Here is a 23769-nt window from a genome sequence, read left to right as displayed (position 1 = left end):
TAAAGCCAGAGAAGCTACAAGCAAGAAAGTACATGCAAAGAGAATAGGAGGATAGGGAAATCACTGGAATATCAGTATGAAGATGAGCCACTGGGCTCCTTCCAGGCCCCTTCCCTTCACTTACCTGTTTCCCCATGGGCTCAGGGTTGGTGACCGTCGTGCTGAAGAATCCATCCCACTCTAGCCTTCCATACAAGCCTGCCCAATGGTTGTGCCGGTTCCCCGTGTGAGGCAGACACCAAGGGATCAAGGTGTTGAACTGCCGGTCTGCAGGGTCACATGCCTTGCCTGGAGGAGATGGAATAGGATTCGGCTTAATTTTCACTGAAAGTAGGGCTGGGGATTTCCTTTGACATTTCGGTCTGCTTTGCTCCATCAGAAGCAGGAGTAGGACTACTAGCACTGGGGAATTCTTCCCACACCCAAGATGAAGGAAGGAGCAGAGGGGGGTTAAAGTTGCATCCCAGGTAAATCTAAGTCAAACACCAGCTGATTCCCATTGCTTCAAAAAACTTCCCCCGTCTTGCTAGATCAGGTACAAAATAGAACCAAATTGGAATGTAGCAAGAACTTGAAAGGATAAGTATTTGGGAAGTAAGAATCTCCCTCTCTGTTCTCACTGAGTAGCACTTACTTCATTTTGGCTATGCAATGCTTCTTAGCAACAAAAAGTATGCTAGGATTAATAGCCACTTTTAAAACAAATTGTTGGACTGGATGTCCTGCTGAAATCCAACTTCTAAATCGGTGTTGACTAGAAAAGGGTCAGCAGAATCCATAGATGTAAATTTCAGGAAGTTGCAGAGATTCTGACCATTTGGATTCTTCTAAAGCTATTATTCTATTGTGAAGAGCTAATGGCCGTTATTCTTTGGATGACCTGTCAAACCATCCTTTCTAACCAGAAAAGTCAGATGTTGTACCTTCAGCGCAGGAGCAGACCCCCCGCAGAGATCCTGTGCTGCTCCGCCCATTTTTCTTCTCATGGTGTGTATAGCGTAGCTTGCGGGTGGTTATGCCATCAGAAAGGCGCACTTCAATGTTGGGCAGATCACGCCAATCAGAACCTGGGGCCAGTGGGATGTGCCTCATCCTTGCAGCTACCAATGCACTCATATCCTAATAAGACAAAGCACAGAGTTACCCTTAGCACTTTGGATGTCCCCTTCCTACCTCTGTTAAGTACAGAGTGCCTATGTCTGACAATATGTTAAATGTACTACTCTAGTGCATTTCCCAGAAGGGCAGAAATGTGATTAAATTTGTAAGGAGAGGGGAAAAGAGAGGGAGAACACAAGATATCTGGTAGTGTTTTTTTTTTGGGGGGGGGGGACTGCCCGATGATTATTTTGTTCCCGTTTTTGTGATAAAACTCTGAAAGTTTTCCTACAATTATTCTTGCAGGTTAGAGTGAAAATGATCTTTTCAGCAGGTGATGGGTTGCAGACCAATAAGGAATTATTCAATAAGACAATTTTCCTAAATTTTGCACAGACAATCATTGTTCTCGGCATCTCACTCTATGTAATTTCCCAAGTTTTGGAGCAGAATTACTTCTCTATATAGCTAAAGATTGGAACTTTTTTTCCTTGGGCTTCCTGGATGCAAATAGCTGTTGCTTCAAACAGTGCTTGATTTTAGGAAATTCTGCTTTCAGTTTCATATTAAAGATGTCTCATACCCACCCACCTTGCCCCAGCAAACCAGATAAACAGTGTAAGAGTAGATACCTTGCAGATATGATCTCTGAGGATGGGCTGATACTGGGAACCCCGAATTTGCCTCTGGAACCAGGATTGTGGCTCTCCATTGTAGGAGATTTCAAGTGCTGACGCTCCATTCCTGATTTCAGGAAGGTCAGACATAGTGTCCCGGACCGTGATAGTTCGGAATGGGCCCGAATAAGTCCTAGGGTACATTGAAAGAACATAACTTAATGGCTGATTGTTATTGGACTCTCCTCTTTTTCTACAATATGATGCAATTCCACATCACAAGAGCTTTCCAGATAGGTTGGGACTCTCCACTATTCAGGATTATTTGTGTGAAAAATAGACCATAGCCATGCACTTCCTTTTCTTGTAAGATTGTTGGCCCCATTCTCCAGCCCCCAATGAAAGCAACACTATCAAGATCTGAGAGTTGGCAATTACCTTGTTATATTGCTAACAAACTTCTTATCATCCACCACCACGCTGAGCTGGCAGGCTCTGGGAGCGAAAACATGCAGGGGTTCAGGAAACAAGGGGAGTTTCTCTCCAGGAGCTGCAGCCAACACAATTGCTCTTCTGCGTGTCTGAGCTACTCCATACTGCCCAGCCTAGATGAAGGAGGAAGAGAAGAATTGAGGGAGAAGAAAATAAAGTTATTTGATAAAGAGAATATATTTTTCTTAACAAACCAACCTTTTTTAACATTTTGTACTAAATTAGCATGGTAATCGCTATTCCTAGTTCCATAAAATACTAATAAAAAAGGAAAACACTGGCACGTTAAAATTCCAGTCTTTGGAAGACTTTGATATACATACTAGACATGCTACTGTCAACAGACAACAGCCAGATGTCCCAGGGGAGACATAATCCAGGCAATGAAATCAGCTTTCTTTAGCAGCTTGTTATAATTGAGAACACAGTCTGTAAACCAACCCCTAAAAAACTACTTGAGAGCCAGTCTGTACAGTGGTTGAAAATGCTAGATTAGAAGCAGGGAGAGTTCTAGTTCTCCGTTAGACATAAAAGCCAACTGGTACCCGGCATTCCCTCACAATTTTACATTGGAAAGTTGAAAAACATCTTGGAGGAAGGTCCCTCCAAACACTTCCACATTTTTGCCAAGAAAACTGCATGAGCCTGCAGTCATCTGGAGTCAAGATTGACTTGAGAAATCATGACAACCACCAGAAATTCAGCTTTCTCAACTTGGCACTTGTCCAGATACATGAAAATTATCTACCCAAGAACCAGTATATTATAAATACAGGTAGTGACTTTTTAGCTCTAAATCCAGTGGAATCTGCAAAGCACACAAATATGGTTCAGTGCACTCCCAGCCTCAGTTTAAAAAAAAAAAAAAGCTGACTATCATACCTGCAGCACTCCAAAAGTGCACTGGTAACCCATCCGGACAAGGCACCGCAGGGTGAGCTTTAGCACCATAGAACGCTTGAATGAGACAAAGTTCCTAACATTCTCGAGGAGGAAGAATCTTGGTCTGTAGTAGTCGCAGTAACTGCAGAAGATAAGAGCACTGAGGGTCAGCTACACTCTCCCTTGATCCCAACAGCAGACACACAGTCCTTGCTCAAGAACTTGTGACAAAAGACCCAGTCCATATCCCAACAAGCCTTCCACTATCCCAAGAGAACCCCAACATAGATCTGATCTCATACATTCTCTCGAGTAGTCTTTTCCCATGCTGGTGTCTTCTAGATCTATAGGACAATATTTTCCAGTATCTCAACCCATTGTTGCCCACAGGATACAAAATTTCTGGAGGGCTGCATGTATTACGATGGCATTATCTTTGCCATCGTAATACATGCAGATTCAGCATCTACCATCACAGTCTATGTTTCTACTATGCTGTTAAACTGTAGCTCTGATTTAGAGACCAGTTTATAGCAGCTTTGCCCAACCGTATCCCCATGAGTTGTGGTCCCAACACAGCTGGAAGGCAACAGGCTGGGAGGTGGGACATGCAATAGGATAAGGATTGGCTTAAGGAGAGTTGAGAAAATGCAACCGTTGACTTCAGTCACCTGAGGAAGGAAACAACCAGAGAGTTCTTGAACTTTGAGTAGGTGCGAGAATTGAAGCGGTTCATCCCACTGAAGCCTTGACAAGGGGGGCCACCACAGAGCATCTCCACATCTCCCTTCTGTGGCAGCTTCTGGCCCAGAGAGTTAGTCTTTTCACCCGACATTACAAGCTTAAGCAGGACATTGCAATCCTCAGTGAACACCGTGGTGCTTGGATTGTTCAGACGGAAGGCCTGCGCAGCTGGTTCCCACATCTCAATGGCCCAAAGAGTGTCTGAGATTCCTGAAGACAACATGATGATGAAAACAGAACAACAATTCATATTAGATGCTTTGCTTCCAAGCCTCAAAAGTACACAAAAAATTCTTTCCATCCCATAAAACAGGGCTGGAAACCCTCACTGGCTCTACTTTTTTGGCTGTAAAAGTCATATGCTCATGCCCCTTTCCCATGCACTCAACCATCCTTCCAAACTGCCTTGCCTGCTTGGTGGAACCCTTCTGACAAGCCTCCACAACCAGAGAAGACATCCAGACTTCGAAGTTTGGGGGGCTTCATTGCAGCAGCTTCAGACTCGCTGTATTCAGATGTTCCTGAAGATTTCCCTTTGCTCTTACCTGCATGAGGAGGAAAAGGTACATGTGCCTTTTGCATTAATAATTGCTGCCTTGTTTCCAAAGTAAGCATACCAGGATTATATTTTTAAAAATCTCTTTCAGTGCTACTTAAAAACATTGAATATGTAGTCTATGAAAGCTTAATGGTAAACAAGAAAGTAAATATTAGAATCTTAGCTATCTAAGTCTATGATAGCTTAATTACAAACAAGTCGATGCTATTGCTGAGTAGATTCTATCAGCAACAGCGAAGACTTGTTTACAATTAATGAACCAAACAGGACCTAATATGTCTGCAAATATTCCTCTCAGTATTTGTATGTTTTAGGAATAAAAGTGAACTTTCTAAGTAAGCTAAGTATATTAACTTGGAACTATGAGAAGGAGAGCAAGAGAAAGAAATCTTTTCCATTCAATATTGCTATGATTAGTTCTTCAGAAGAGTCTATTTGGATGGATATCTTTCTAAAGTATGATAAATCTGTTCTGAGTGGGATGTGGGCATATATATAAAATGGAAGAAATCAGCAAGTTATATTCAACACACTCACACTATGAATATATCCAGTTCTCAGTAATCAAGAAAACCTGCTCTTTGCTCCTTTCACCACTGTGAAAAGCATTAAAATATATTTGTATGTATGTACGTACATACACCCATCCACAATATAGAAACAAAAGAAAATAAAGCAAAGAATATGAAGTTCTTCCCAGAAGAAAACATTCAGCCACTATATGAAATCCTAAAGGGGGTTCATCAAACATCTTAACCCAATGTCTTGGCAAAACCCAAGTTTTCAAAGACTTTTTGAAGACAGTCAGGATGTAGGGGCCATATGGATCTCTTGGAGGATGTTGTTTGAGAAGGCAAGTCCTATAGCAGAGATTGACCACTTCCAGCCTTACATCAGATGACCTGGTTTGATTGATGGGGCGTAGAGTGTGCTCAGCCTGTCTGATTGTACAGAATGGGCAAAAACGACTGCAGACAGACGGTTCCTCAGACAGCTAGGCCCAATGCCAAAGTAACGTGCACCTTGAACTGCGCTCAAAAGCCTATCAAAGCCCAAGTTCTTTGATCTGCAGGATTTGCACTGACCTGGTTCAGCATCTTATTCTTTTCTACAGGGGAGATATTGCTGGCCTTGGGTAATTCACCAAAGATTTAAACCATTTAACAACTAATCACTTACCTTTCCCTTTCCCTTTCCCCTTCCCTTTATTTCCAGAACTACGGGCATGATAAGGTGGGTCTTCAAAGCTTTTTGTTTTTGCATTATATGCCTGGAAATTAAAAGGGAAAAAAAATAATTCACATCAAAGACAGTTCTAATAATTTCTTATAGATTTCAGAAAACAGTTGGGAAGTTTAGGCAGCATTTATAGGATGACCTGTAGGCTGGAGTGAATTTCTATTGTGAGAGGGCAACTGGGCTTTCATTAATGTTCCTCTTCCAAAGCAGGAGGAGGTAATCTAAAGTTCAAATATCAGCCAGCGACATCTATAGCAACACTTGCTGATACGACATCCACTTGCGAATAACAGAATTGGAAGGGACCTTGGAGATCTTCTAGTCCAACCCCCGGCTCAAGCAGGAAACCCTATACCAGTGGTTCTTAACCTTCCTAATGCCGTGACCCTTTAATACAGTTCCTCATGTTGTGGTGACCCCTAACCAGGGGTGGGTTCTAAATTTTTTTTACTACCGGTTCTGTGGGTGTGGCTTATTTTGTGGGCATGGCTTGGAGGTCATGTGACTGGGTGGGTGTGGCTAGCTGGTCATGTGACCGGTTGGCCATGGCTATGTGTATAGGGACTACCCAGAGGGCTGAAAAAAGTCATTTCTGACAGGTCCTTGCACTTTTGACCGGTCTTCGCACTTATGACTGGTCATCATTTATGCCCATTGTAGCATTCTTAACAACCATGTCACTCATTTCACAACTGCTTCTCTTCACCATGGTGACAAGATAGGGCAAAAACGTAAAATGTGAGGACAGTCGTAAGTTCGAGGACTGGTCAAAAGTGCGAGGACCAGTCAGAAATAACTTTTTCAGCCCTCTGAGTAGTCCATATGCATAAAAGGATACAGCAATAGAGAGGGGTGAAAGAAGGGAAATTAGAGTAGGGTGAAGGAAGGGAAGGGAAATTAGAGTAGGAGTGAGGGTAAGAGAGGGAGGAAGAGAGGAGAAGGAGAAAGGAAGAGGAAGTAGGGAAGAGAAGAAGAGGGGGAGGAAGAAAAAGTAAGAAGGAAAGAAAAGAGGTGGTAGGTTTGAGGAGAAAGATTGCTGTACAATAAAAAAGATGAAAGGGAAGAAAGCCAACCCCAAACAAATATAAAGATATTAAGATAAAGAATGAATTGTTAAACTTTAAAGAATAAAAGAGAACAAATATGAATAAATAACAATAATTAGAGACACACATACAAACATACAATGTATTTTTTTTGAACAGAGTATTTGGCCGGTTCACAAATTTAAATAGTGTTTAGTCATTTCAATTAAATTTACAATTTCTATATTTTCTTTTTGCCATATTTATTCCTCATCTATTTTTGTAAAAAACCAATATTACCCTTCATCCTCATCTCTAATCTTAATCAAATTCAATTTTTCCCTTCTATCCTATATGATACTCCTTCCCATTGTCATCTATTTTTATATCCATCCTCACATTGGTTAATTATGTAATATTACAGTTATTTAATATAAATTCAACATTTTAATATAAATCAATTAGTTATATAACTACCTTTTTTGTATATTAATCAATATGAACATGAATATTCCAATTATTTCCATGCAATCCAATTTCTTACAAATCAATTAATTATATTTACAATAATAATAAACCAAATAATTTCCCCCATATATTCCTCCAAACCACAACTTAACCATTTCTGCTTTCAACACAATATACAATTAATAGTATCTCAATGATTACAATTCCCTAGTTAAATAGAGCTTTTTTTCTTTTGTGGTTTAAAATCTTGAACTCTCCTCTTTTTCCCTAAATTTCCCATTGTTTGCACCTACCTTTTTTGGTGAGGAAAAAGAAAAGAAATTTGCCTGCCTAATTTTCCAACGTTGCAGCAACAACAAAGCCAACATCCTGCTTTACTTTCAGTTTTGTTTTTCAGCATAGCTAGGGGAAAAAAAAATTGCTCCAGCACTCTTTGCAAACAAGCAGCAGAGCCCTCCGCAAAACAGCTGAGTCGGGAGCCGATCTAATCAAGGGCTAATTAGCCTATGCTGAAGCTCCGCAGGCCAATAAAATTACAAAAAAACACCGAACCATTTGTTAAATTGCTGGCTCGCCCGCCCCTCGCCCACCACTATTTATTGGCAATAAATAATGGTGCGGAGGGGCGGGGCAAGCCAGCAATTTAACAAACGGTTCGGCTGCACCACTGGCTATAGGGCGGCCCTTTGAAGCCCCGCGGCAAGAATTTAAACAGTTTTTTTTCCTCTAGCCATCAGCAGGGACTCAGGAGGCAGCAATAGATTGGGAGTGGGTGGGGTAAGCGAACGGCCAGCGATGCAACAGAGCAGAGAATGAGGGTGAGTGAAGGCTTGGGGGGGGGGCGAGAGAGGGCTTTGGCGACCCCTGTGAAGTGGCCGTTCAACCCCCAAAGGGGTCGTGACCCCCAGGTTGAGAATTGCTGCCCTATACCATTTCAGATAAATGGTTGTCCAATCTTTTCTTAAAAACCTCCATTGTGTTGGAGAATATACTGATGAAAAATTGCACAGGGCCAATGACATAGTGGAAAAAGCCACCTCTAAAAAGTAGAACCGATCGGAGCCACTGGCAGAGTAATCTTGGATGTTTCCTGTCAAGTCCTCCCCATACACCACTGTGCAGCGGCCCTGCACGTCTTTAAACTCCACCGTTGCTTCTTCATCACTCCAATAGAGCAAGTTGATATCTGCATGGTAGCTGGCTTTGACTGATTTGTGTGTGTTTTCTGGCCTAGAAAGACAACAGAGACACTTTCGTTGAGGGAGATAAGGCATCAAACCCAGGAACACCTACACAATGGAAAAGCAAGGAGTTTTTCTCATGTAGACAAGCAATGAGTTAAAAAGAGGAATTCTACAGAGGAATTATTGAGTCTGTCATCTGCACCTCCATAACTGTCTGGTTTGGCTCTGCAACCAAACAAGACAGACACAGATTTCAACAGATAATTAGAACTGCAGAAAAAACAATTGCTACCAATCTGCCTTCCATTGAGGACCTGTATACTGCACGAGTGAAAAAGAGGGCTGTGAAAACATTTACAGACCCCTCACATCCTGGACATAAATTATTTCAACTTCTACCCTCAAAACGACGCTATAGGGCACTGCACACCAGAACAACTAGACACAAGGACAGTTTTTTCTTGAATGCCATCACTCTGCTAAACAACTAATTCACACAACACTGTCAAATTAATTACTAAGACTGTAGTTCTTCTCATCCTTACTAGTACCTATCTCTTCCCACTTATGGCTATATCCATGTTGCTTGTATCTTTACAACTTATATTGTTTTTATTGTTTCCTAGTATGATTTGGTTGCTTTTTAGTATCCTATGACTATCACTAAGTATTGTATCTTATGATTCTTGACGAATATATTTTATTTTTTCTTTATGTACACTGAGAGCATATGCACCAAAGACAAATTCCTTGCGTGTCCAATCACACTTGGCCAATAAAGAATTCTATTCTATTCTATTCTATTCTATTCTATTCTATTCTATTCTATTCTATTCTATTCTATTCTATTCTATAGTATGGTGATGGAAGCAGGGTTCAGAGACCCTTAAATCCTCTTTAAGAAAATATAATCACTGAAGAATACATTGCATTTCAGATTATTTCCCTCCTATTTGTATATAACAAAGAGATTCAGACTTATTTAAGTGTTTGTGGGTCCTGAAGAGCTACACCAATTAAGGGTGATGATGCAAAGTAATGAAGACAGGATTTTAAAGCACTGTTAATTAGTTTCACATGGCTGTTGTTTCAAAATATTATATTAAGCCAATTTTCAGGCAATCCTTAAAAAACAGGCTCTAGGACAGTGATGGCTAACCTTTTTGCCATCACGTGCCAGGAGAGGGGGGGCGGGGGAGGGTTGTGCGTGCGCAACCCCCTCCCCCCCGCTCCTGGCACATGATGGCCTGGTAGGCCCGTTTTTCTTTCTTACCTGGTTCCAGATCCTCTCTGTGCATCTGGGAAGGGCGAAAACAGCCTTTCCCACTCTCTCTCCCTCACTCTACGGAGGCTGAAAGGGCCCATTTCCCAACTCTCGGTGGGACAGGAAGTGACATTTTTTGCTGTCCCCAGCCTCCAGAACCTCTCTAGGAGTCTCTAGGAGCCTCTCTAGGAGTCTCTGGAGGCTGGGGAACAGGAAAAAAGTCACTTCCTGTCCCACCGGGAGTCGGGAAATGGGCTCTTTCAGCCTCCGTAGGGCCTCCAAGGGAGTGGGAAAGGCTGTTTTCGCCCTTCTCAGATACAGAGAGGATCTGGAGCCAGGTAAGAAAGAAAAACGGGCCTTCCCCGCCCCGAGGCCCTCCAGAAGCAGGAAACAGCCTGTTTCCCTACTTCTGGTGGGCCCAGAAAGCCCAAAAATCAGCTGGCCGGCGCACGCATGCGCCCCAGAGCTGAGCTGGCGTCCCACTAATATGGCTCCGCGTGCCACCTGTGGCACACGTGCCATAGGTTCGCCATCACGGCTCTAGGACATATCTATGCATTAACCCAACTGGCAGGAAACTACAACCTCATTTTGGGGGGGGGGGGGTAGTGTAACTGCTTAGCTCTGGAGGCTTAAAAAAAAAAAAGGAAGTTGGCCGAAGACCTGGGACCTCAGATTGCACGCTCATTCTATAAGTCTATTGTTTGCTTAGAATCAAAGGGAGGACTTTGGTAGGCAGAGGTAAACTCTCTCCCAGTCCAGTTCAAAATTCCTGAAATGAGACAAACTGAGAAAGAGGGGGAAAATGCTTGGTAATATTTTCTTTTATAAGATATCCTATTATTATAATTGTTTAGATTCTACCTAGTGTATTGCCTAAGTTTTTGAAACCACGGAAGCTATTAGTTAAAAAAAACAACACCCCAATTCTCAGAACATGAAGCAAAACAATGTCATGAACACAAACATGGGAGAGGGTTTCTGAATGTAAGGTGATTTAATTTAATAAATAAATAAACCTTTGCTAGTTCCACTGTACCTTAGAAAATTCCTATAGATACACTTGACCGTGTTTGTGCGAACCTTTTTTTTTCTTTTTGGCCCTCAGTCTCATGGAACCCATCAAATTCAAACACATTTTGAAAACCCCAGAGCTAACTTATTCTGTTTTTAGTCTGCCCTGGTCATCAAATCATTGTAGCTGCTTTGTGACCCATTTGGTTTATTCAACAGAGTTCAGCTCCACAGATAGAGCCCAGGCTGCTAAGTCTTCGCCCTGAGTTACTGACACATCATTCCATCTAGTGATATGCATACAGAAACCCAGTTCTGTGTGGATCATGCATCTACTTAAGTTTATCATTCTGTTTTCTGGTACTCTTCTTGACACGAGGAGGCCAACGGGAAATTATTTTCTACTCAGGTGTCAACAAGATTCTAATGGCCACTTACCTGTAAAGTTTGTACACTTGCAGTTTAATTTCAGCTTCGTTGGGCCTGCCACTGCTGCGGATGTTGCAGTAGATTGCCTTGATTCTGCCAATGCGGTATGGTTCAGGTGCATCTTGGTTGCTCCCTTTGATATACTCAGAATATTTTCGGTAATGTTCAGGATAAAGCTCTTCATTCACTGCTTCCTTCTTTTGACGTTTGGTCGGGCTGGTCAGCCTCAGGCTAGTGAGAGGGAAAAATGAGAAAGGAAAAGATTCTGTGAACTGGCCATGGACATCTACTCAAATGATTTATGCATATATTTGGAGGCAGATAACTGATTTCCAAGACAGTTGATTGGTAAATCAATTCTTCTATCATCTCCTACTTTAACCAGACTAATTGCATTCTTGAATTACTTAAAATATGGAAATGCCCCATCAGTTTGCTATTCAACTGACTGAACTTATATCCACCCCGCTTACCTGAAAATTCTCTTAACACTTCTGATAAATATATCCTGCTACAACAGTGGAGCCTTAAGTGAATATCAATTTAATTCTCTCATGAAATAAATTTAACTCTCCTTATGACATAATATTTGAACTAGTAAGCCCCAAATTATACACTATTTTAAAATGTGTTTGTCTCTTTGGGCATCACTGATCCTTTTCTTGAGTTGGTGTCCCAGCCCTCCCAAAACAAAGCCCCCTCTTGTTCCAGCTGAAATCAACTTACAAACCAACCTGAAATGGAAGGCATCTGGTAGAAGGAAAACTCCGTCTCCCAATCGGTACTGCACCCCATTTTTTGTTGCCATGCTGTAGAACATTTTTCCTTCTGATTCCTCCTGAGACTCAGATACTTTGGGGATCTCCTTCTGCCTTGCCTCATCCAAATGAGCGCAACTCATGCAAAACCTGGGAGAGAAGCAGAGGCCTGTTTTGGATTGGGGAAACTATAATATCATGAAATCACCTCACTACCTCCCAACCCTCTCCCCTTCCCCTGCATTTGAGTCTATGCAAGCAATTCAAAGCATCTAAAGCACCACCACCAACTGATATCATGCAGTATATGAGCATTTTTAAAATCTATATATCTTCATCTCTTGTTAATGCTACTTGATTTACCACCAATTGCTCTTTTTGCTTTCTAATGCTTCAAGTAATCTCATACAAAACTGTGTTTTACTTTTTTTTTTGTTATCCATTTCACAAGGAGCTTAAGAATGGAACTATGTGTATATTTTCAAAAATATAAATGCTCATTTCTTCATCCCTGCTATCTTTGGGAGAAAGTTGAGTGTAATCAGATTAACCGTTCTTGAGACTGAATGCCTGCGCACTATTTTGCAACTCTTGAGTTGAGCCTAATGCAGACACAGTCCCAAGTAGATTTAGGATTAAGTAGAAATCTGTACATTTATTGATTTTCTACTTTATCTTCAGGCTCCCATGACACTTGATCATGGGTACTAACTTGTGTTTGTTGTCTTCTGTGGGCTGGATCTTTGGTGGAGTCTCAAATCTAGCATACTCTTGATCATACCACATTTGGTAAAAATAGGTTCTGCCATCATCTTCCACTATTTTGATCTCCACATCAAGTCCTCCCTATGAGAATATTTGAGGCAGCAGGAGGAGAAAGGAAGAAAAAATTCATACCGATTATTCAATTATTAGACACAGAACCTACCGCAGTTAAGAGAAAAGTTCCAGAAGTGAGGTAGAGGTCTGGAGCCTTGTGTGATTCACCCAATTTTTATTTTATTTTTTTTATTTTTTGTGGCTGTGGTTGTTAAGTGAATCAACCATGTTCATTAAATGAATCAGCTGTCTTTAAATGAATGTGACAGTCATTAAGAAAAACCCATTGTTTGCTATGGGGCATTTTTGCAGAAAACCAGAAAATGAATGCTGGTTTTCAGCAAAAATGTAAATTGCTATAACCAAAGGATGTCACAAACAGCTATAAACGTGAGTCAGCTGCCGAGCAGCCCAGAATGCGACTGCTGGGCGTGGGGGATCATCAGAGTCAGGTCATACTTTTTTGGGTGTTCTGTTGTAACTTTGAATGCTCACTAAGCAACCAGTCATAAGTCAAAGACTACCTTATTAGAATTAATTGATTTCTGCATTGAATCAGAATGAGCAACTCAAGAGTCAGTGCACAGTCCAGCAAAGCTCACCAAATCCACTTCGTATCTGATTCCTCTGCCAGGACTTGTAAGTATTTTGATCTCTTACTGACTGTAGCTATCAGCTCCCAATTGCATCCACTTTGAACTTATCCCGACAGCAATTCCACAGAAGAGTGCCACAGGATAAGGCCAATTTGTGGGCTAAAAAAAGGGCAGAGGTAACTGCTGTCAGTAGCCATACTCATCCATAAGAAGGGCAGGGGTCCAAATTGCAATGGCTATGGTGTCAGGGGTTGCAAGCAAAGGAAGCCTGCCAAGCTCTGCCTTAAAAGACTGGAGCCAGGCTAAAGAAGAAGAGATGTATGGAAGAGGTCAGTCAGTTCCTTGGGCTGTGACTTGCTACTGAGTCAGACCAGGGAAGATACAGTCTCTGAAACGTCATCACTACCCTGCACTGAAGTTTATCAGTACAACTCCCGAATCACATTCCCAGAATTAAGCACCCAGGTATCAAACACAGAGCAATCTCCAGAAAGCCTTCATATGCTTCCTTTACTCTGTCCATCATCTCCACAAAGTGATTTTATAAAAAGGAAAAGTGAAATCTCTTTCTTCCACTGCTATCATAGCATCATCACCATCCACCCTATAACTGACAAAAGAAAAAAAAAAAAGAAACACACACATACACAAAGAAAAACCACGAACTCAGAAAGACAATCCTTCTTTTACTGTTGGGGGGGAGGGGAGGGAGAAGGGTGTGCTCTATATACTACTTTGAACTAGTGTATGAAAGGTGGGATATAACCCTAACAATTAAACACTGTGAATAAATAGATGCCCAAGTAGTGAGATGATTCAACATACCTCCAAAGACCAGTTCTCTGGAGGAGCCTTATAAAGAACATTGACTTTGCCATGGATGTAAGACAGCTGCATATCTTCGCATTCGTCCACCAAGAAAAGTTCCAGTGGGTCAGATGTTGCTCCCAATACAGTGTCGGTGCCACGGCAAAACCAGTGAACATGAAACATTGGTCCAGCGCTGGGGTCTTCCCACATGGCCGTGATTCTAGGGGATGGGGTAGGACATTAATTCAAGCAGAATACAAATGTCAAAATTTACTTGAACGATTTCCCATTGTTTGGGAATCAGATCATACAACCCTTTCCAGAAGAATGTTTGGCTGGCAATACTTGGAAGACCACTAAGGCTTGGGAGTACAAGGCTTTCCGAATCTTACCACACAAGCTTGTGCATGGGAGGCATACCATACTGTCTATCCTTCTTTCTGGATAGTTGTATAAGGACAGGGCTGTTTTTTCCTACTGTGGCCCATAAACCAGCATATGGGATTGCCATATGCTGAGGCTGAGAGAAGAGGGTTTACATCAGGGAGTCTAGGATTGAGGCATGAAATATAGGGCTTTCTGGATTACTGCTCAGTTTCACAACCACTTCTTTGCAAGTGTTTCAGATATGAAATCTGGTCTGCCCATTGTACTAAGCTGCAATAAGATTTGATTTGATTTCGATTTAAGAGTGATACTGTATATAAATCCAGGTCACAGTAGCTTCTGCAAAGTCTCCATCCCCCTGTTTAAAGAAGCCATGGCTTAGTATGATATATACAATCAGTTACACAATGACTGATTGTCATTGATTGTCATTTTGATAGTCATTTTCTGACTATCAAAAAGCAAAATGCAATGATCAGTATAGGTAATATCTTTGAAAGACGTATGAAGAAATGAAATATAATACAAAACATACAAGCATACAAGGTTTTTTAAATCTATGTAATATGCTTTATTTGTGCATGCAGTATTTCCTCAAAAGTAAGTGTGCCCATTAGGGCTTCATTTCAGGTACGCAGGATTACAGCCTCCCCTCTGCGCCAATTATAGACAAGCACCACAATCTTTGGATAGCTTTTATAAAAAAAACCTAAAAGTCTGAAATCAGCCCAGGTTCAATGCCTTTGCCTTTAGGTCTATCTTGGTTCAGAAGCACATGCATTTATCTCCACGCAGACATACCTTGCAAGATATAGAGGCTTTGTGGGGTCATCAGGGCTCACAGAAACACAATCACCAATTTGCAGTGTCTCTGAATCAATGCATACTTTCTGGTAATAATCTTTCTTGCCATCGCTCTGCAGATAACAACAAACCAAAAGTGATAACAGGAAAAAGAAAGCACAGTAAGACTTCAGCCATATTTGCTCTCTCGCTATCACTATATCTCAGCAGAAAAGGAATTATGAGTTTGCCTACCGCTCAGATAATTTTTTTGTGATAGAAGCAGGCATCTAGTCTTTATGGAAATACTGCTCCTGCTGCTACTTCTTGTTAGGATATGGTGTAAATCTAACAAGTTGTCCAGGCAATATATGTGTTCTATAACTTTAAATGTATTCTGTAACTTTAAATGTAATGCTGAGTAATTGTACTGCTGAGTCATTGTAATGACTAATGACTGCTGACTGAATGCTGACTGCAATTATCATAATTGTACTGTTGAGTCATTGCACTGCTGACTTCACTTATCTTAAGTGGATAATTACTAGTGTAAACTGTATATAAGAAGGAATAGTCATTGTTGGACCTGCTCTCATCATTGCCTGACTTGCTGCTTGACTGGAACTGTTGATTGGAACTGTTATTGTTGTGTATGAAGGAGTTCTCATTGTGGATGGATATGCTACCATCGTGATTTGTTACCAGCGTTGAATTGCTGTTTATTACCAACTGCTGTAATTAAGAAGATATCTGTAACTTCAGACTGATTTGAATGGCTAAAGTCTTGGATTGACTAAAAGACTATGCAACTGTTTTTTCACTACAAAGTAAAAGCTTTGTTAAACCAGTTTGTATGTATTGTATTCATTGCTCTCAGTGTCGTTTCTCTGTGCATTTACTCTGCTGGTTGGTAACACAACAATATCCTTAACACTCCTCCTCCTTTTAAAAAGGTAAAAACTGGATCTCAACTGCAAATGATGTGGATCACTACCTAGGACTATCAGCCCCCCTATACATGTTGTCTACTTCTCTATCCACTTACACAAAACTGGGATAACAGCTGTGAAACTGAAGAGGATCTTTCCCCTGGCACAGCTCAAAGTTGAACTAAATTCTAATTGCTATTTCTCATACAGAGACCATACCTTGATAAGGTCTCCCACCCAGGAAATTCGATTCTTGTTTTGCTTTTTTTTCCTGCTTTGCAACATCTTTTTTGGGGAGGGCATTTCAGGAATGTTATCATCTACTTCTTCATCCTCATCGGCTTCTTTTACAGCTAGGTTGGGACACCTGAAGTTAAGACAAAAATGTATATGAAGTTGGCAACTAAAGAGCCCAGCAATTTAGCCTCTACTCTCCCAAAAGAAGAGCCACCAAGTTCTATACGTTTGCTGGTTGGGAGTTAAAGTCCACACATTTTAAGGTTGCCGAGGTTGAGGAACACTGCTTTAGATGAGCAAGGAATGCTCCCATTTCGAGTCTTGTAGTCATAAATGTCTGGAAGGTGGGAAAAATGTTCATAAACCATCTGTTGCCAAGAGCCTGGTGAAACAGAATATATTCTGCTTCCCTACCAGCCCCAATCATTCAGTGTAAACAGGATTCTCTGGGGTGGGGATGTCAGAATTCCAGAACCTGTCTTCTTCAAAGTAGTTATAGCTATGAAGTCCAGAAACAAATTTATTTGTAAACCAATTAATGGAAGGCTTCTCAGACTGCCTTTCCCTTGCTTGCTAACACTTAAACTGAGGAACTAGCAGCTGCTCTGCCCTCAATATTGGCTCATGAAAATAAAAATAATTACCTCCGATGTAGGCAGGCTTGTCTTGACTTTCCACTCCCTCCAAACTTAATCATATCTTGGCAAGCTTTGCATTTACCACACTCTGGCTGCTGGCAAACCTGGAAAAAGAAAGAAAAAAAAAGCATGCAACTGGATCAAGGAGGAAATGTTCTGAAGATGGCCTAACTTCCTTCACATGGAAACAGTCATTGAATGAGTACTACTGTATGCTTTGAGGACTGGCTAAAATCTCACGATCCAAATCAACCATCATGCTTCAAATTCGCGCAACATATAAGGAAAATTCCAGAAAAGATGACCTAAATATGTGGACTCTATTGTGAACGTTACCACTGAATGCTGGCAGAATTTGGGATATTCTGGCTAGAAGGAATGCAGTGGTAAAATATAAAATAAGTTATCTGATACCAAAATGTAAATATGCTTAATAGGCAAAAAAAAAAGAGGGGGGGGGAATCAGAAAAGAGTAGAAGACGTAAAGACTTTTTCATCTGAATGCCAGCCTCCTCCACCTAATCCTCCTACCTCACAGACTCCACAGCGCCGCCGCTTTGCAGCATTCTCCTTGTCTTCTTCTTTTTCATTCTTCTCAATTTGTTCAGAGAAGAAAGTGTCAAAGATCAAATAGACCAACTTGGTTGTGGTGGCCTTGGTAGGCCCTTTATCTTTGTCAATTTTGGTGGGATGCCTGATAGCCTGTCTCCTTGCAGCTCGTCTGGAGAGAGGAAGCAACAGGGAAGAATTAGGTCCTTGCCAGATTTATCTGGATACAGTATACTGGGCAGCACCAGGGCAAAATGAAACACTAGAAACACTGTTTCAAAATGATTGGAAGACCCTGTCTTCACTGGACACGCAACATTTCTAGAAACCTTGAAGCAAGGAGAAAAAGGAGTTATTTCTTAAAAATAAGTATATTTAGAATAATATTAAAATATATACGATAAACAATTTTTACATTTTAGCATCTTTTATCACTACGTTGTTACTTTATAACACTACATATAGTCTAATTTGCTTGTTAAAGTAGTTTGGAGTATTAAGTAAAACAAACTATTTGCACAGAATTGTAAACTCATTGACTGAAAATTGGTTGAATGATTTCAAATTTTGCACTAAAAGGAGTTATAGCTGGCTCTTCATTTTTGTCTATGTCTTAGGTGAAGCAGACAGGCAAGAGGTTTTTGCTGAAAACAGAAGAAACCATCAATATAGAGAAAAGGAAAGGAAATTACATGTTTTGGAATTTATCCTTTAGAGTATAAAATAGCTACAAAGAGCCATAATTTTCTGTATTTGAAAAAACAGGGAATGGAGGAAGCAAAATTCAATTTATGCATTTTTCCCTAACAAAATGCTGGCTCAAACTGCATTGTTCTCATCAAAAGCACTACTAATACTACTACAAGTATTACTACTCTTCTTTCTATACTTTTTTTCACTTTATCCTCTTTGCAGACTTCTGAAAACTGAAGTTTTTTCTGAGATAAGCTTTTCATAAATTAATTCACTTCATGACATGATCTATTTTCAGATGTTGACCAATATACATGTTGGCCACTTCACATATCATTTCAAACATTTTTTACCATTTTGAGGATAGGAAGGCAAAAATGTTGGGGGGTGGGGGGATTTTCCTCAAATTGTCCAGTTTGTCCAGTATTTTCCCAACTTCCATACAGCTGATCAGTGGGAAGCTGGATCTTTACCTGGCCATAAAGAATTCTTGCTCTGAATGTACAAGAGTTAGTTTTGAATAAATTACGTAAATTGTTTCAGCGTGATATAGCTGGTCCTTAATTTACAACCACAATTTAGCCCCAAATTGCATCGCCAACCAAGACAATTGTCGAATTTTGCCCCATTTTACCACCTTTCTTGCCACAATTGTTAAGTGAATCACTGCAATTGCTAAGTTAGTAATACGGTTGTTAAGTGAATCTGGCTTCCCCATTGACTTTGCTTGTCAGAAAGATTGCAAACGGTGATCGCATGACCCCCAGGACACTGCAACCGTCATAAATAAATGCCAGTTGCCAAGCCTCTGAATTTTGGTCACATGACCAGGAGATGCTGCAATGGTTGTGTGAAAAACAGTCATAAGTCACTTTTTTCAGTGCCATTGTAACTTTGAATGGTCACTAATAATGGTTGTAAGACTATCAGTAAAACCTTGCAGTTCGTGATAAACAATTTGCCATCACTTAAAGCCAGACCAATGCAGAGAATGTATTTTGTTGCAAGACAGACATTTTCCTGGAGCCAGCAAACCCACACACAGCCCAATTGCCCTCCTACCTTTTTCCCAAGGTGACTCCTGCCAGTTTAATCAGGTCCCTCATGCAAGGTGTGATAAGGACTGGAGGCTCATCACTATCCCCAGCCTCATCGTAGCTCTCCACCTGTTCCACTACAAACTGGGCATGTCGCAGAAGGGAATCTTCCGTGAAACGGTTGAAGTTCAATCCAGCAGGAGGAACCGTGGTCTGAAGAAAATCAGAAACAGGAGCCTAACTATGGTTTTCAGATAGGCTTTGCAGGAGGAAAGGCATATATGAGCTGCCTCCTACCAACCTCCCCACCATCAGAGGTTCCATCTATTTTCTAAGATTCCTGATCTTCAAAGGCCTTGGGAAGGAGGGGGTGCATTACTGAACCAGGATTGAAGAAACACAGGTTCAAATCCCCATTTTCCTAGGTGTTTTTTCCCCTCAGGTGTGTCCAACACACAGGAATGTTGTAAAATATAAGCAGAAAAACTGCCTTATATACTGCCTTCAATTCCTTAAGAGAAAAAGCAGGATATTTGCATTCAGTAACTTTGTGACCCCAAATACTTATGCTTTTAAACTACAGTATATCAGGAAAAAATAAGCTTGATACCATTTTGCAACCGCCCAATTCAATTAGCAACACAATGGAATCTTCAACTATTTAATGAAAGTAAACTTTTAGAAATAGACTACTATTGTAGCAGAATTCAGTTGATTAAAAAAACCTACCCCAAGTTGTTATGATGTATATTATTATTTTTGGTCCCTTTGAGTCAATCTTGACTACTCTTGACTGACTGGACATGTAGCTTTGTTGATAACATTTTAAGAAGTGGTTTGCCCTTTCATTTTTCCTAGGCTGAGAGAGAATGACTGGCCCAAGGTCATTCAATCCAATCCATTTGGATTTGTGCAGGACTAGAATTTATTGTCTTTTAGTTTCTTGCCTTAAGTTGGTGCCTTAACAACTGTACCAGTTTTTGTAAATGTTTATTAGTAACAAAGGCCTATCAAATATTACTGAAATCATATTCCAAGCACTCCTTAGAGCATGGGCCAAGGCTGCAGGAAGCTGTTGTTCAGCAAAATCTGAAGGGAAACAACCTCCCTACTCCAGATTTATGGGATATCAAGAGTTTTGAAACAAGGAGCATATACTATTCATATGCTCTTTTTTCCCTAATTGATGACACAGCATTCCATGATCTGAGGCTGAAACATTCTTTAAGTCATGGGAATCAAAATAATATTTGGAAGTGGCTCAGGCAAATGTTTCCCCTATTCACTGGTATATAAGAAACCTCAATCAGACATGTAGGATTCTGCTATTATAGGCTGTTGCAATAAATTATAATTTTCCTATAGTATTGATTTTCTAGACAGGTTTACCTAGTGATGCTGACATCAACCTTTAGCCCTTTTCCCCCAGGTAGCAGTTCTTGCATATTTCTGTCAGGGTCTCTCTTTCTACATTTGGGAAGCAACAATCTGATAAGCCGAATGTTGCATAGTATATATAATGTCATAGCCTGGTTTATGCCTTCTGAGAACAAGTAATATATTGACATTTTTTTTACACTGCATAAAAAAATGGAGCTTCCCTGCTTAGTCAGACTAACCTCTATCTTATTCAGCAAGTCCTCATAGCTGACATCAGGATTGTTCTGCAAGAATTCAACAACAATCTTGCTCATGTAAATCTTCTCTTGCATCAGTGCAAAGATGGGGGCATATTCGTCACTGGGTTCCATCAGGATGTAATCTGCAAAGGCTAGAACATAGTGCAAATGCATGTCCAGTTAATGGAACCTGGGTGGGAACATACACACAACTAGGAACGTAGCCTATTATTTAAAACCATGGATTGCAATCAGTTGCTTTGTACCTTTCTCAAAGAACATACATATCAAGCTGGTAGCATGCACTGTACCTTCATCGGATAAAACAAATGCAGTGTGGCAAAATCATTGTGAATTGAGGAGACTTCTAATATATAGCATTTAAACAGATATCAATGTGGAATGTGTGTTGGGGCAGGGCAACAGAATGTAAAAGAATGTTTTGGTTCAGCCAGATTCAATTTTGTCTGCCTGACTGCATCTTAATGCACTCTGAACCCAGCATGTAAGAGAAACACAATTGACACTTCTGGGAATTAACCTCTGCCAACTTGACCTTACCTGTGGTGAAGCCAATTAAAGCTTTCTCCCCTCCATCAAAACCAGTGATCCACCAAGCGTTGATGGGGCCCATTTTTTTGGCTCGGACACCACCTACAACAGTAACAGAAATATAAAGGAGATTTAGCCCATTGCCATGGTTTTCCCAACTATTAATGTTGTTTTGATATTTATTCCACGTCTCTTGAATATTAGTAACATTTCTGAATTTTTATAACTTATCAAATCAGATATATGTGTATCACCAAATACAACTTTGTGTATGCAAATAACCTTGTTATGTCTTTGCTTTTTTTAGGACAAAAAGTGCACAATCTAACTATGCAGCATGGTTCCTAAAACTGTTGCAAAATTGCCACCACACTGTAATTTTTATGGTCACTGATAAAGAACTAAGATTCAAATTTCCTTAACCTTGCACTAAGCAAGCCCCTATTTCTCTTACCATCCAGGCAAGGGTTATCATCATATATTGGCTTCACAGCACCACTGAAGTAGAGTTCAATATTCCTTTCTATGAGACCGGTATCAAATGGACATAGATGACCTTTTCGATCATATACACTGAAAAGAGAATGTGATGTTGTAGATTTTTTGATCAATTGTACACTTGCTATTTATTACAGAAAAATACAAACCTAAAGCCTAGGAGTAATATACATAGAACAGTTCCCATATAATAAGGCAATACACATAAAGATTTGTTCTTTTGCAATGAAAAAACTCAAAGGAAGTGGTGATACTAAAGCCACAGTGGAGTAAGTTAGGGAAAGTGAATGATGGCCGTGAGGACAGAATATTATGTGTGTTTGTTTATTTACAAGGTCTTTTGTTCCTTCACCAAAACAAACCTAAGCAGCTTGAAAAATATACATTGGGCAGCTAAGCAGAGACCAGACTCGGCTATAAACTCTGGCTTTGTTCCAAGAATGCAGCCCTTGTATTGGCAGGATAGGTCCTTTCCACCAGAGGAACCAGGTCTTACACCACCCAGAAAAATGTCATTTGCCACTGCTAACACAAGTGGAATTTCAGGCTACAAACATTTCCTGCATTACTTTTAAGTTTGTGCTATTTTTATGGAGCAGGTGCCATTGTATAAATTTCACAATCTCAAATATTAAAAAAGAAATTGGTTTTTTGGACATGATTTTGGAGAATAAAACTGCAGATAATTTCGAGCACTTAGAAGGGGCTTAGAAGGACGGCCAAAAGGAATCTTGAGGATTAGAATTATCCATCTATAGTAACAGGAAGAACAAATGGAAAGTTCAACTTAATTTAAGCAAATTTAAATTAATATATCCTAGGTCAAATTCATCCATCCAAATTCACATTGGGGTTTGCGCAAGAAAAATATCATGATTATTAAATCAGATGTCCAAGAACACTGGCAAAAGGATCTGAATATCAATCCTCCAATATGATAAAAATTGAAAGAATATATTCCAATCACGTTTCTCTACATACTGTACATATTCCTGATCACTACACCTCACAAAGGTTGTTGTAAATCTGGGAAGTGACAACCAAAATTATCAACGCACCGAACTACTTCACTTAATGACTTTTGCTGACATCAAGATTTGAGATAATAGGTTTTATGGATTTGTTTATAGATAAGAGATGTGATATGGAAAGAAGAAATCATTTGTTGTATTCTAAGATAAGATGGTAATTTATTAAAATTGTTTATACTTGTTTGTGATGAAGAGGTAGTCACTATATATTTATTTTCTCTTTCTTTGCTATATTCTTTATTTTTCTTTCCTTTTTCTATTTTCTGTAACTTTTGTTCTTCTTATTTTTTTTTTTAAAGTTTGCATTAGTTTTTGTTGTTGTGAATTGTAATCTTTAATAAAATTACTATTAAAAAACCCAAACTTGTGGGTAGAAGAAGCCTACTTCATAAGAAAGAGAAAAATCTCCATGAGATTTTAAAATCTCTCCAAAGCAGATCATCTTCCAATTTACACTTTACAATGAATCAGAATGAAATTTTACCTAAAAAATGTTACTTTGTGCTGCGGCAGGTCATCATAGCTTTCAAATCCATCTTCGTTGGCATCAAAAATGGACAAGCGTTCATCTGTCAACATCTCTGGTTCATCCAGCTAGGAGTAAAGAACATTGGGTTTTCACTCTGACAACGTTCAAATGAGGAAGTTTTTCAGCTGCAAAAGTGGGCCGACTTACTGCATCATCTGGATCCCCCTGAAAGAACTTCAGATCAGGGTCATCCAAGTACTGCCTGCATTCCATGCACTTGGGAGGGGTCGTCTGGAAGAAAAATGCATCACAGAAAAACTTCACTTGGACCAGAACCAAGGACTTCAGA

The 23769-nt window shown here is 40.2% G+C and overlaps 1 protein-coding gene across 1 annotated transcript in view; it reads right to left on the bottom strand.

Moving 5' to 3' along the window:
* Window positions 1-23769, bottom strand: part of DNMT1 (DNA methyltransferase 1) — a 43005-nt gene that overhangs the window by 3055 nt on the left and 16181 nt on the right. Inside the window, exons 9-31 of the mRNA XM_034434310.2 lie at window positions 23628-23711; window positions 23436-23545; window positions 21877-21995; window positions 21432-21524; window positions 20871-21022; window positions 19277-19464; window positions 17504-17693; window positions 16979-17076; window positions 16317-16464; window positions 15187-15302; window positions 14014-14218; window positions 12486-12619; window positions 11750-11923; window positions 11025-11246; window positions 8162-8354; window positions 5572-5662; window positions 4244-4378; window positions 3761-4043; window positions 3090-3231; window positions 2154-2320; window positions 1731-1908; window positions 924-1119; window positions 125-288 (exon numbers count right to left, since the gene is read on the bottom strand). Coding sequence (XP_034290201.1) covers window positions 125-288; window positions 924-1119; window positions 1731-1908; window positions 2154-2320; window positions 3090-3231; window positions 3761-4043; window positions 4244-4378; window positions 5572-5662; window positions 8162-8354; window positions 11025-11246; window positions 11750-11923; window positions 12486-12619; window positions 14014-14218; window positions 15187-15302; window positions 16317-16464; window positions 16979-17076; window positions 17504-17693; window positions 19277-19464; window positions 20871-21022; window positions 21432-21524; window positions 21877-21995; window positions 23436-23545; window positions 23628-23711 — 3582 coding nt within the window. The remainder of the gene's footprint in view (window positions 1-124; window positions 289-923; window positions 1120-1730; window positions 1909-2153; window positions 2321-3089; window positions 3232-3760; window positions 4044-4243; window positions 4379-5571; window positions 5663-8161; window positions 8355-11024; window positions 11247-11749; window positions 11924-12485; window positions 12620-14013; window positions 14219-15186; window positions 15303-16316; window positions 16465-16978; window positions 17077-17503; window positions 17694-19276; window positions 19465-20870; window positions 21023-21431; window positions 21525-21876; window positions 21996-23435; window positions 23546-23627; window positions 23712-23769) is intronic.

This window comes from Pantherophis guttatus, chromosome 2 (assembly GCF_059756535.1).
Source record: "Pantherophis guttatus breed Tessera chromosome 2, ASM5975653v1, whole genome shotgun sequence".
NCBI lineage: Eukaryota > Metazoa > Chordata > Lepidosauria > Squamata > Colubridae > Pantherophis > Pantherophis guttatus.
This window is presented reverse-complemented; position numbering and strand designations above follow the sequence as displayed.